Raw genomic sequence first — 12320 nt, 5'->3', positions numbered from 1 at the left:
ATTTATATACATATATAGATTTCATAATTCTTATGTTCTCTAGTATTTTTTTTTTCTTGTTGAAATAGTCCACGATTAACCAACTTTACTGCTTTTTGCTTTATAGAATCTGTCTGTCCAACACGAATTCCAGTGGCAGCTCGCGATGAGAAGGGATTTGATATTCTTTTAGGTTTGGGTGTAAAGAAAAAGGTTAAGAAAAGAATCCAGCTTTCACCGACAAAGATAAAAGGATATGAAGTAACATCAAAAGTTGATTTATCAGAATCCACAAGGTAAACATTATATGTTGATGCAATTTTTTTTAATAGATCTATAGACGTGTTGAGAATTCTTTACAGTTACACATGTTCTTCTTTTTCTAGCAATGTTTTCCCAGAAGGTCTTCCTCCATCATATGTATTTGTCTCTACTCAGAGATTTAAGGTCAAGAAAATGTGGGATCTATGGAGAATATTAACCATTGATGGAAGGCCACAGATAGCAGTTACCTTAAATGGTGTGGACAAAACCTTATTATTTACAACAACCAGCATAATTAATGGGTCACAAGTGGTCACTTTTGCTGACCCTCAAGTTAAGGTAAAGATGCCTGGGATCATACCATGATTATGGTAATCATGGGGAAGTATCTTTTGGTTTGTGTGTGTTGGAGGAAGAGAGCTATAATTTTAATGACTGGAGAGATTTTGACTTCATATTTTAGTGTTGCTTTATTGAAGAAAAGCAACAGAGGAAGGAAAATTGTTTCTTAATTAGGGACAGGGCCTGAGGGGAACTAACGTCTTTTCAATGCCTACTACTAGGTGCCAGGCACATTTAATTATAATAGCCACCCAGTGAAGAAGCTATTGCTTCATTTTGCAGACAAAATCCCTAATATTCAAGGATATAGTTACCCTTCAAAGCAGCACAGTTAATAAATGATGATATCAGGAATTAAATTTTGGTCTGGTTGATTTCAAAGTCCATGTTGGTCTGTTTTACACTGTGTGTCCTACAGGATATTGAGATAAAGACATATATGCTAGAATATTAAATGCCAGGTAGAGGCCATGTGTGGTGGCTCATACCTGTAATCTTAGCATTTTGAGATGCTGAGACAGGAGGATTACTTGAGGCCAGGAGTTTGAGACCAGCTTGAGCAACATAGGGAGGCTCCATCTCTACCAAAAATAGAAAAATTAGCCAGGCATGGTGGCACACACCATGCTACTCAGTTCTAGCTACTCAGAAGGGTGAGGCAAGAGGATCGCTTGAGCCCAGGAGTTTGAGGTTGCAGTGAGCTATGATGATGCCACTGCACTGTAGCCCCAGCAACAGAGTGAGACACTGTCTCAAATACATACATATGTACCATGTAGATACCGAGTACAGAATTTACCTTAATTAGGAGGACATTTCATTTCCTAAAAAGGAATATGTCTTTAATAAAATAGATAAAATTTTACAAAGTTTATTTTCCAAGTTGTGTTTTCAGAATACAGATACAATAATAAAAGCAATTAACTTGTGTTCATTATTATAATTATGGTAATCTAAAGGTATATTATACAATTTAGGAATGTACATGGTTGTATATAAAAATTATGCATTTATGCAATTTCTTCACTCATTAAGCATATTAAATTTAAAAATGTTTATTGTATGCTATCCTCACTGAAGCCAATGTGCATTTGTGTCATTAAATATGAAATGTCTGATTTCAAATCAAAATTGTAGTTTATTATATCTCAAACAAGAAACAGTACAGTTAATCAAAGTATGTACCTAAACTGTCGACACAGTTTTGCCATCTTAATGGTAGCCTGTTTATGCCACCAGCAAAGAAGCCTGGAGAGCAAGTGGCAATGAAATCACAAAAGGCATTTTCCACAGCTTGTTGAGAATTGAATATTTTTCCTTGCAACAAATGGTCCAAAGCCTGGAAGAAGTGGTAGTCAGTTGGTACAAGGTCTGATGAATACGGTGGATGACAAAGAGTTTCTAAGTCCAGCTTCTGTAGTTTGAGCAGCATTGTTTGTGCGACATATGGTCTTGCAAGAGGATTGGCCTGTCTGTATTGACGAATCTCGGCTGTTTAAGCACACGCATCCTCATCATTTCATCCATTTGATTGCAGTAGACATCCGCTGTAATCAATTGACCAGGTTTCATGAAGCTGTAATACCAGCACTGGACCACCAAACAGACACCATTAGCTTTTTATGATGAATATTTGGTTTTGGATTGTGTTCCAGCACTTCATCTTTATCCAACCATTGTGACGAATGCTTGTGATTGTCAAAAAGAATCCATTTTTCATCATATGTAACAATATGGTGTAGAAATGGTTTACCTTTATGTTGTGACAACAGAGAAAGGCAAGCTTCAAGATGATTTCTCTTCTGACGCTCATTCAATTCACACAGAACCCGTTTATCCAGCTTCTTTACCTTACTGATTTGTTTCAGATGGTCCCATATTGTTGAAATAGTAGCATCAAACCTTGCTGAAAATTCACACATAGGTTGAAATGGACTCGCTTCCACTACAGCTTTCAGCTCATCATTATCCACCTTGGTCTCAGGTCACCTATATGGCACATTTTCAAGATGAAAATCACCAGAACGGAACTTCTCAACCCATTAACGTACTGTGCCTTCATTAGCCACATCCTTCCCAAATACTTCATTGGTATTTCAAGCTGTTTGTGCTGCATTTGTTCCATGATAGGACTCATATTCAAAAATAACACAAATTTTTGACTTATCCATGGTTTCACAGAAATTGCTCTAAAAAAATTTTTGCAAGATAATCATAATCCAAAACATGCATTTGAAAGAATGAGGATATACCTTCATAATTAAAAAAAAAAAACCAAGACAAAAAACCAAGAAGTGTCAAAGTGAAATGTCAGAGATATCAACTGTCAAACTTAGTACTTAAGAAAATCAGACATTCCATACTTAATAACCTAATATAAGAAATGACAAATGATTAAGGCATGTTTCTCATTTTAATGAGCTTATTTATAATGGGATATTCAAGGCAACTGTTATCAAATAGAAGTACAATGCCTTAGTGGAGTGTGAAGGGGAAAATGAGTTCTAACACAAAATATAGGAAAATCTTCATAAATGAGATGATTTTGACTGGACCTTGAAGGCTATATAGTATTTTAATGGAGAAAGATGTAAGAGGACATTAAGTTAATGGATCAGTATTGTGTAGTCATGTGTGTAGTTAAATGCAGGGTTTTTATTTAGAGAATATAAAGTGGTGTCTCTGTGTTGGAGTATAACATGCATGGAAGAAAAGGCTAGCAAGGTGTAAATCCAATTTGTGAGGATCTGGGAAGCTATACAAGGTGGTTTGGACTTTATTCAGTGAATGACAGACTCCATCAAGAAGTCTTGATCATTGTTGTGTCATGGTGAAAGCAATCCTCTCCTCTCCTTTCCTTCTTCTTTTCATAATGATACTTTCAACTTTACCCTGGAATTATGCCAGGTCCTGAGGATACAGAGATTAATAAAATGGAGCATCTCAACTAATAAAACTCTAGTGACAGAGATTAATTCTAGTGGCAGTATGAAGGATGCTTTGGAGAGGAAAAGGTCAGAGATAGAGATATATCTGAAAATTGTTGCAATAGAAGCAAGATATCCATGAACCTAAATTACGGCAGTAAAAATGGAAATAGGGAAGTGGATTTGAGTCATGCTGAAGAAACATATTTTGTAGAACTTTGCATCTGGCTAGTTATTTTGACCCGTGGAAAGAAACTTAAGTAAAAGAAGATATTATTATCTAAGGGAAATAGGGAAAGGAAGAAAGTTTACAGGATAGTTGAAGTTCATTTTTTTATGTACACTGTTGGGCTAATTTCTGAGACATCCTGGCAAAATTATTCTAGCTAGTATTAGAATGATAGGGCCCACATGTAGGAGACAGGTCTAGGCTGTTGATATGGGAGTTAATACATAGAAGTTATAATTGGCCTGTGGGAATGGATGAGATAGTCAAAGGGAGAGTGAAAAATGTCAAGGACAGGCTGGGCGCGGTGGCTCACGCCTGTAATCCTAGCACTCTGAGAGGCTGAGGCGGGAGGATCGCTCAAGGTCAGGAGTTCGAGAACAGCCTGAACAAGAGCAATACCCCCATCTCTACTAAAAATAGAAAGATATTAGCCAGACAACTAAAAATATATAGAAAAAAAAATTAGCTGGGCATGGTGGCGCACGCCTGTAGTCCCAGCTACTCGGGAGGCTGAAGAAGGAGGATTGCTTGAGCCCAGGAGTCTGAGGTTGCTGTGAGCTAGGCTGATGCCACGGCACTCTAGCCCGGGCAATGGAGTGAGACTCTGTCTCAAAAAAAAAAAAAAAGTCAAGGACAGACTTGTGAAGAATGCCCTCCTTAAAGGGCAGGCTGAAGGAGAGGAGCCTTCAAAGAGAGAGAGAGAGAATGAGCAACTGTAGAGGAAGAAACAATGATGATCAGGCGGTTTGAATCATGGAAGCTGAGTGAGAATATCAAGGAAGATGGACTAGTTTACGGGGTCCAAAGTTGCAGGGAAGGAAATAGGATGAGAAATGAGAGAAGCCATTTGCATTCAGAGGTTAGTAACTCATTTGTGACTTTGAGGGAGTTTTAGTAAATTGTTTGGCACAACTACTTTGGAATATGTAGTAAGAACTCAGATAGGGATTAATAAAAGAAAAGATTGTTAAGAGTTTTACTTATGACTGTTCTATATTTTCCTCCTATAGACTTTATTTGATGAAGACTGGCACCAAATTCGTCTCTTAGTAACAGAGAAAGATGTAACTCTGTACATCGATGATCAACAAATTGAAAACAAGCTCTTACACCCAGTTTTAGGGATCTTCATCAGTGGGCAAACCCAAATTGGAAAATATTCTGGGAAAGAAGAAACTGTTCAGGTAGATAAATAATGATTTGGTTTTTGCATTGTATAAAATGAAACTTTTGCGGTCTTTTGCAATGGTATTTATCATATTTAATTGTATTTAACTTAATTACGAATTCCCTTAGGATACTTAACAAAAGTGTGGTCAGTTCATTAGTGAAATTAATGTGCGTGTGTATGAAAACGCAAAATTGGATCCCTCTATTTTATAAGAATACTTAGAAAAATGTTTCTCTGGGTTCAAAGTAGTATTCTGCATTTCCAGGAAACATTAATTTCATGTTTCCCAGGAGATACATAGTTTAAATAATGAGTTTGGAAAAGAGACTATAGTTTCCACTGTAAGTGGAGACTATAAAAATTTCTTTGCAGCTGTGAGGATAAAATTAGATTAATGCATGTCAGGGTTTTCCACAAACAAAACTGTTACTTAAAAATAAAGCTATTATAATATGTTCAAATCATACCTAAAAAAGTTTTGTTTTGACTTTTTTGATATCTCTTTAAACTGGAATATCTGTATTTGGGTGGAGAAGTGTGTATGTAAAAGCCATTTTTAGAAAAATCTTTATTTGAAAAGGTATGTTTCTCCTGCTCTGTTCCTATTAAGGGAAGACCATCATATTCAAATGTGTGTTTACACATGTGGTCACTATGTATTAATACTGCATGTCAAATTGTAGTAAATATTTAAACAGTAACAGGTGCTGAGCCTACTTATCACACAACACTCCATGCCAGCAACTAAATCTCTAAAACCAAAGAAACCAAAGATGACTTCTTGAGCCCACCATACATAATCAGGAATGTTGCAGAGATTTAGGATAAGCATAGAAAACCTGGGGAAGCTTTTAATTACCTAGAAAATGCTTTTTAGACTAGCTGTTAATACAAGACTACTGAAAAAACTATACTGGGTTCTAGAAGGAAATCAGAGATTTGCTCTTGGTGCTAGGTAATTTTTCTCTAGGAATTATGTTACATCACATCTTTATAGTATAAGTCAGGTATTCAAATTTTGTGTTTTATTGTTTTAGCTAAATGCTGTGATGTAACCCTTACACAATTACTAACTGTAGTGGCTGTTTCTGTGTATCTGAGTTGCTCTTATAAAGCAGTTAGCTTGTGCCTTAACTTTAACTCTACTGGGTTTGTATTCCTAGTTTGACGTCCAAAAGTTGCGAATCTACTGTGACCCAGAACAGAACAACCGAGAGACAGCATGTGAGATTCCTGGATTTGTAAGTAGCATGGTTTATTTTTCCCCTGGTGTTGCATTTGTACTTTTAAAGCAATAAATAAAAAGCAGATAATATCCGAGTCTTGCTTAATATGTAAAGTTAATTTTGATTTTTTATTGTCATGGAAGTAAATTTACATGGAACAAACATATTTTTATATTCATAATTGAAATCAAATTATGATGTGTCACTGTGCAAGTATGAATGAAAGACAAGACAATGTTTTTTCCCCATGTCATCTCTGATTGTGACTATTCCAGTGCTCAGGTGAAGCGGGACTAGACCTACTCCAGAAGGCTCTGTCTGAATATCCGTGTGGGGAATACATTATTATATTTAATTAAGTGGGTGGATGGAACACTCCAAACAGCACAGTCTTGAAGAGGAACAAATCATTACTTTTATTTTTTCCCCAGCACTTTTCCTCAAACCATAAAATAGTTTTCTTTTTGTTGTTTTTACCTTAGTAAGATTTTCTTATCATTTAGGATATAAACAACATTTTTATTTATTTAGCCATTTTCATTAATGTGTTAGGAGGAAAAAGATTATAAGTAAAATGTTACAACGTCTGATCACGTGTGTTTGTGTGTGTGTGTAAATGTAATCAATCTCTTTTCCCTGGGAAAAAAAATAGTGTATTGTTGTTAATGGAAATATGGCAGAATGTTGAAAAACTTTTTGACAATGTAGATTCCCAGTGATATTTGAGTTATTCACGGTTCTTTTAATTTTTATAGTCACGCTGTCATCATCTTCTTTTTTCCTATCAAATGGTGTAACTTGTGAATCTACATGTTCTGCAAACTTAAGGATATAGAGCAGTGCATTTAAAAGATCTATGATAAAATCAAACATGGAACCTTCTAGAAATGATTCATTCTGAGGTTTCTAGATAGATAATTGTTTAAACATTATAATTTTTATTTTAGGTACTTATAACTTGGAATATAAATCTCCCCTAAAATTATTAATAAGTCATTGCACTTGAGGGCCCATTGTACATATTTTATTTATTGATGTCTGCATTGACATATGACCATTACCCTCCCACATAACTCAGATTTAGATTGCACATTTTGAATTCTTATAGCCACTTTTTAATATTTTTATGTCTCCTTCCTTCTTTTTAGCTGTGACTTCATATGGCTTGTTTGCCTTTTGCACTTTCATTCCCACCTTCTCATTTTTTTTATCTAATTTTTCTTGTTTAGAAAGATTATTGACCTATTTAAAATTATATTCAATAAGAAACAGACCGTTTAGTGAGAAACTTTCCTAAAATTAACTGCATAAAATTTTAAAGCATGTAGTTTGTGACTTGCTCAGATGTGTTTTGACTTTTTTCTTCTGGCTCTTAAATGATTTCCAGAAAGTTCAAGAGAGCATAGAAATCTCACCTTGAGGTACTTTTGATCTTGCATGGCTATTATATTGAGCAGCTGTGGTGTTTTAATTTTCTTCTTCTACTCTTCACTTTTATTAATTTCCTTCCTTTATCCTATTGTTAATGGAGTAGTAACATGTATAGATAAGTGATTTTTTAGAATAGATGATAGCAAATATTTTGGCTCTTCCTGGTTTTGATGCTTCATATATCTCTAATCTGGACAATGAAATATCTGTAAATTAGGATGATAATTTAGGAATTTAATTAAAAACATATTTATTGTTTTTCTTTCAGAATGGAGAGGTATGCTTGGATACTGTTATTCTCCTTAAGGTAATATTTGCATTGTGGGACTGTTTAGCTTCCTTCTATCAACTGTAAGTATATTAGAAAAATAGAACCCATTTTTATGTAATTTGAATGTATTTAGTGTTTACAGATGTTTGTGATTTGGAATTTCTCACTGGATTGGGCTAAATAAAATTGGGAAATGACCATAAGATATTTTTACCATTTTACACAAACATACAGATACATACACATGCGTGTGTGCTTGCATATCCTTCCATGCTTGTTGTTTATTTCCAGTTTTGTCTTTGTAGTGCCTTAATGGTCCCAGCGATGTAGGTTCTACTCCAGCTCCCTGTATTTGTCCTCCGGGAAAACCAGGACTACAAGGCCCCAAAGTAAGTAAAACCGAATTTGCTATTTCTGTTAAAACACACAAAGAAGAGCTGAGCAAACTCATAAAATTCCTAATCACCATTGACTCTGTTGTGAAATTTCTATCAAATGTCTTATAACAGTTTACAACCAAAGTTTTAGTGATTTTTTTTTTTTTAAAGCAGATTCTTATCTGGAACTGCCTTTGCACATAACTGATACCCCTAGCACACATTAAAGTGAGGAAATATTATTTGCTTGTTTGTTTTCCCCCCCCAAATATTGTTGCTAGATCCCAAGAATGATACTTCCTCACAACCTGGTAAAAATGAAGAAGGCCATTTCTTAAGATAGGTTCTAAATTCTTAAATGTCTAAATTCTTAATTAGACAAATGATTTTCAGATGGAAAAATTAAGTAGAGATCTTAAGTTGATTTTAATATCATGAGTTTGATGTCTAATTCTAAAAATAGAGGCATATATATTTCTTTCGCTTAATCATGTAATAATTACTTTGGGAGAGTATATTCTTTTAGTCTTTTCCATATGTGCTTACGTTCCAGTTGCACCTATATATTGATTTGTGTACACGTATATATATACATTTTTATATGACTGAAGCCATGGTGTGCCTACTATTTTGTAACCAGTTACCTTTTACATAACAATATGATCTGAATATTTTCCTATGGTATTTAATATGTATATGTTTTTAAGTAAGTGGATACTTACTGTGGCATCACTTAGACACAGTCTAAGATACTGACAAGTTGAAAGGTTTGCCCACTATAGATAAATCTTATTTATTTAGCATTATTTTAATATATCACTTAAATGAAAATAATATGTAATTTGAAAGAAAGTTTGATTTCCTAGCCAGTGTTTATGTCTGTTGATCACCTATTAGTCAAAATGACCATAATAATTTTTGTTCAATACGAGTCACAGTGTTCATTTAGACTGAATTTTTTTTGACTAGTGGTTCAATCACCACAGCTAAACAAGTTTTAGTTTTTGGACTGCTGAGCTAAAATAATTTAATTCTTCCTATCTTTGGTGCAAGTTTTGCCATCCATTTTCATATTAGCACTGAAATCAAGAAAGATGTGTAATTTAAGAAGTATACATTCAATGTCTCCTTCAAAGAAATCTCTGTTTGACTTAGAATTTCACTACAATACATAATAATCAATTTATTATTGTAAACTATTTTTAGATTGCATTTAGGAAAGTCAATTTAAGTGTTTTTTAGTTTAAGTAACCATATATTATTTAGAATGCCTTGACATAAAGGAGAAATGCCTATAAGATGCTCCTATGGGAACATATACCCTATAAGACAGTTCAGTGGCCCTACCAGCAGATTCTTTTTAAAAAATATTCATATAGTTTATTCAACTTGGAATAGTATACATAAAATGATTTTATCTGCAAGAAATAGAGTGTGGAAATGAGAGACCCACACTATCTGACCTCTCAAAGCCCAGAGTACTTTCCTGACTCTCAGTGAGGTTCAGGCCACCACCAGGGTCTCCAAAGGGCTGTCCACCTCTGGAGAGGCACCTGAAGCCTCTGAGGTTTTCTGATTCTTCATTTGTGGTCCAATATGTGTCTTGTAGTAATACCAGTTTTTACTCACATATGTTTCTACACTAAATTTCTAACACACTCATTGTTTTATGTGGTGAAGACTTTAATTTTCAATATTTCCAAGTTTCATGTGTTCCTCGTTTTCATTCTCTTTTCTTAGTCATAATCTAGCCCCATTGCCACCTACTACTTTAAGTGAAATAGCAGTTTTCCACCAGTCTTCAAGTTGGCGTGCCTTCTTGTTCTGCTTTCCATTTTCTTCAGAGAATCTGGCAGGAGGACAGGAACACACACACACTCTTCCATCCTTTTAGGGATCTACCCTGGAGGTGGTTCCTTACCCAGATCAGGGACCTGTATGTGAAAAATAGAATCCCTAGTAACACTCTGGAGTTGCCCTTCTTTTCAACAGAACCTGAACTAAAACAGATAAGACAATTTCACTTTAGATCCCACTGAGACTTACTGCCCATTTTTGTTAGATGCTTTCTGGACAGTTTTGCAGATGTCTATCAAATAGAGTCACCTGTGAAGAGCATATCTGGCCTCTCTGTTAGCCAGAAATATAATTTTGGGACCTGGGTATTGAATCATGGGACTGAAACAGATGAGAAATTATTGTGTTGATAAGTAGGTAAGTGCCTATTCTAAGATAAAGAAAATCATCTGTGTAAAGCTAAGTTTCTGAAAATTATGACAATCTTGTTGCAAAACCAGATCGAATTGACTAGATGCCCCACACTTAGACTTATCATGTTATTATAATGCTTCATCAAGCATTAAAAAATATGTCACTGAACTGTGAGCCCCTTGAAGAATTGCTTATTCATTTTTTTATCCCTGTTGCCAAACATAGGGAATGGCTAAATCAGGGAATCTGTTGGAATCATTTCTATATGCAAGCACTTCTTTTGTTCACAGTAAGGGTTAATAAACAGAATGTTCTCCTTTGGAATTCCAGTGTCTGGCACAGTGCTTAATAGTCATAATTTTTTGTTGAATGAATTATGAAATCATTGAAAAAATAAGATATACCTCTTTCCCCAATTAACCTATATGGGATGGTGTTTCTGTTCTATGTGAAAGATCCAGGCAATTTTCCATTTGCAAACAATTCCCTTTCAAATGACCCATGCATGCAAATGACAGCTTCTTCTGCCACTTTCAGTAGCCACAGGAACATTTGTAGGGACCAACTCCCCTCATTTGATCTAACCTTAAATGTTCAGAAGTGGAAAGAAAGCTTTTTTTTTTTTCTTTTTCTAGGTTGGAACAATTTCTTAATAACTTCTTTGCTCTAAAATACTACTTTCTCTGCAGCCACTTCCCTGTGGATGCCCTTTGTTTCATCATAATAATTCTACCAATTAGAGATTCATTTGGACTATCAAAGTACCCTCTGTCTAAAACACAAAAGCCTTTGGAAAATTTCAGGGGCCACTGGGCATTTACATCAACATTTTTATGTTAATTTTCCTAGACTAAGTGGATTCCTCCTACTCTTAGGGAGTGAGTATTTGGGTTCTAAAGGAGGGAAGAGGTTGGTTTTGGAGGATAGACTAGGTCTTAAGTTAGTTACTCCTGTGAAGACCAGAGGGGTAGCATGAAGGTATAAGGATTTACAGAGGAAGGCTTGAAAACATGGTATTTGGGCCTAGGCAAAGAGTTTCAAAGACATTTGCCTTGAATGAGCAATTTAAAATATTATTAGCTTACTTTTGCAAACACAGCTGTTTCTAACTTTATTTATATTTATACTACTTTAGAGGCCATAATCAGAGATGTTTCAGCTTAGTCCATGACATTTCCACTCCTGTCAACAACTCAAAAATCTTGTGGCACAAATTCAATTCACCATAAATATGTATTGCTTTTCAGCTGAATACATATTTTTAAAAATGCAAAATGTGCAAATGTTTCAACTAAATTAGAATAAAGTGGATTGGAAATTTAGTCACAGTTATATAATAGTGAGTGATATGTCTAATGTAATGTATTTGGAAATTTTTTTCCATGTTAAATTTTCTAGCAGTCCCAGGTCTGGTTCTGATCAGTTTATGCATATTAATGTGGGCAAGGATAGTACTTTTTAGGAGCTTGGACCCTAGAGCTGAACTGGCTGGGTTTGAATCCCATCTCTACCACTGCTGTGTGATCTTGGGCAAATCACCTAACCTCCCTGGGCCTCAGTTTTCCTATATAGAAAATGGGAATAAAAATAACAAGAATCTATATAGAACTTAAGAAAATTCACAAGAAAAAAATCAAACAACCCCATCAAAAGATGGGCCGAGGACATGAACCAAAACTTTTCAAAAGAAGACAGAATAATGGCCAGCAAACATATAAAAAAGTGCTTAACATCTCTAATCATTAGGGATATGCAAATCAAAACCTCAATGAGATATCACCTAACTCTAGTGAAAATGGCCTTTATCAAAAAGTCCCAAAACAACAAATGCTGGTGTGGACGTGGAGAGATTGGAACACTCTTACACTGCTGGTGGGACTGAAAATTAGTAC

General features: G+C 35.0%; 1 protein-coding gene across 1 annotated transcript in view; it reads left to right on the top strand.

The window, feature by feature from the left end:
- Positions 1–12320, top strand: part of COL21A1 (collagen, type XXI, alpha 1) — a 201934-nt gene that overhangs the window by 12817 nt on the left and 176797 nt on the right. The window contains exons 3-8 of the mRNA XM_012648707.1: positions 107–275; positions 366–582; positions 4752–4925; positions 6076–6153; positions 7838–7846; positions 8146–8229. Coding sequence (XP_012504161.1) covers positions 107–275; positions 366–582; positions 4752–4925; positions 6076–6153; positions 7838–7846; positions 8146–8229 — 731 coding nt within the window. The remainder of the gene's footprint in view (positions 1–106; positions 276–365; positions 583–4751; positions 4926–6075; positions 6154–7837; positions 7847–8145; positions 8230–12320) is intronic.

The sequence above is a fragment of the Propithecus coquereli genome, unplaced genomic scaffold (genome assembly GCF_000956105.1).
Source record: "Propithecus coquereli isolate 6110/MARCELLA unplaced genomic scaffold, Pcoq_1.0 Scaffold292, whole genome shotgun sequence".
Taxonomy (NCBI): Eukaryota; Metazoa; Chordata; class Mammalia; order Primates; family Indriidae; genus Propithecus; species Propithecus coquereli.
The sequence above is the reverse complement of the archived record's forward strand: the minus strand, read 5'-3'. Positions and strand labels throughout refer to the sequence as shown.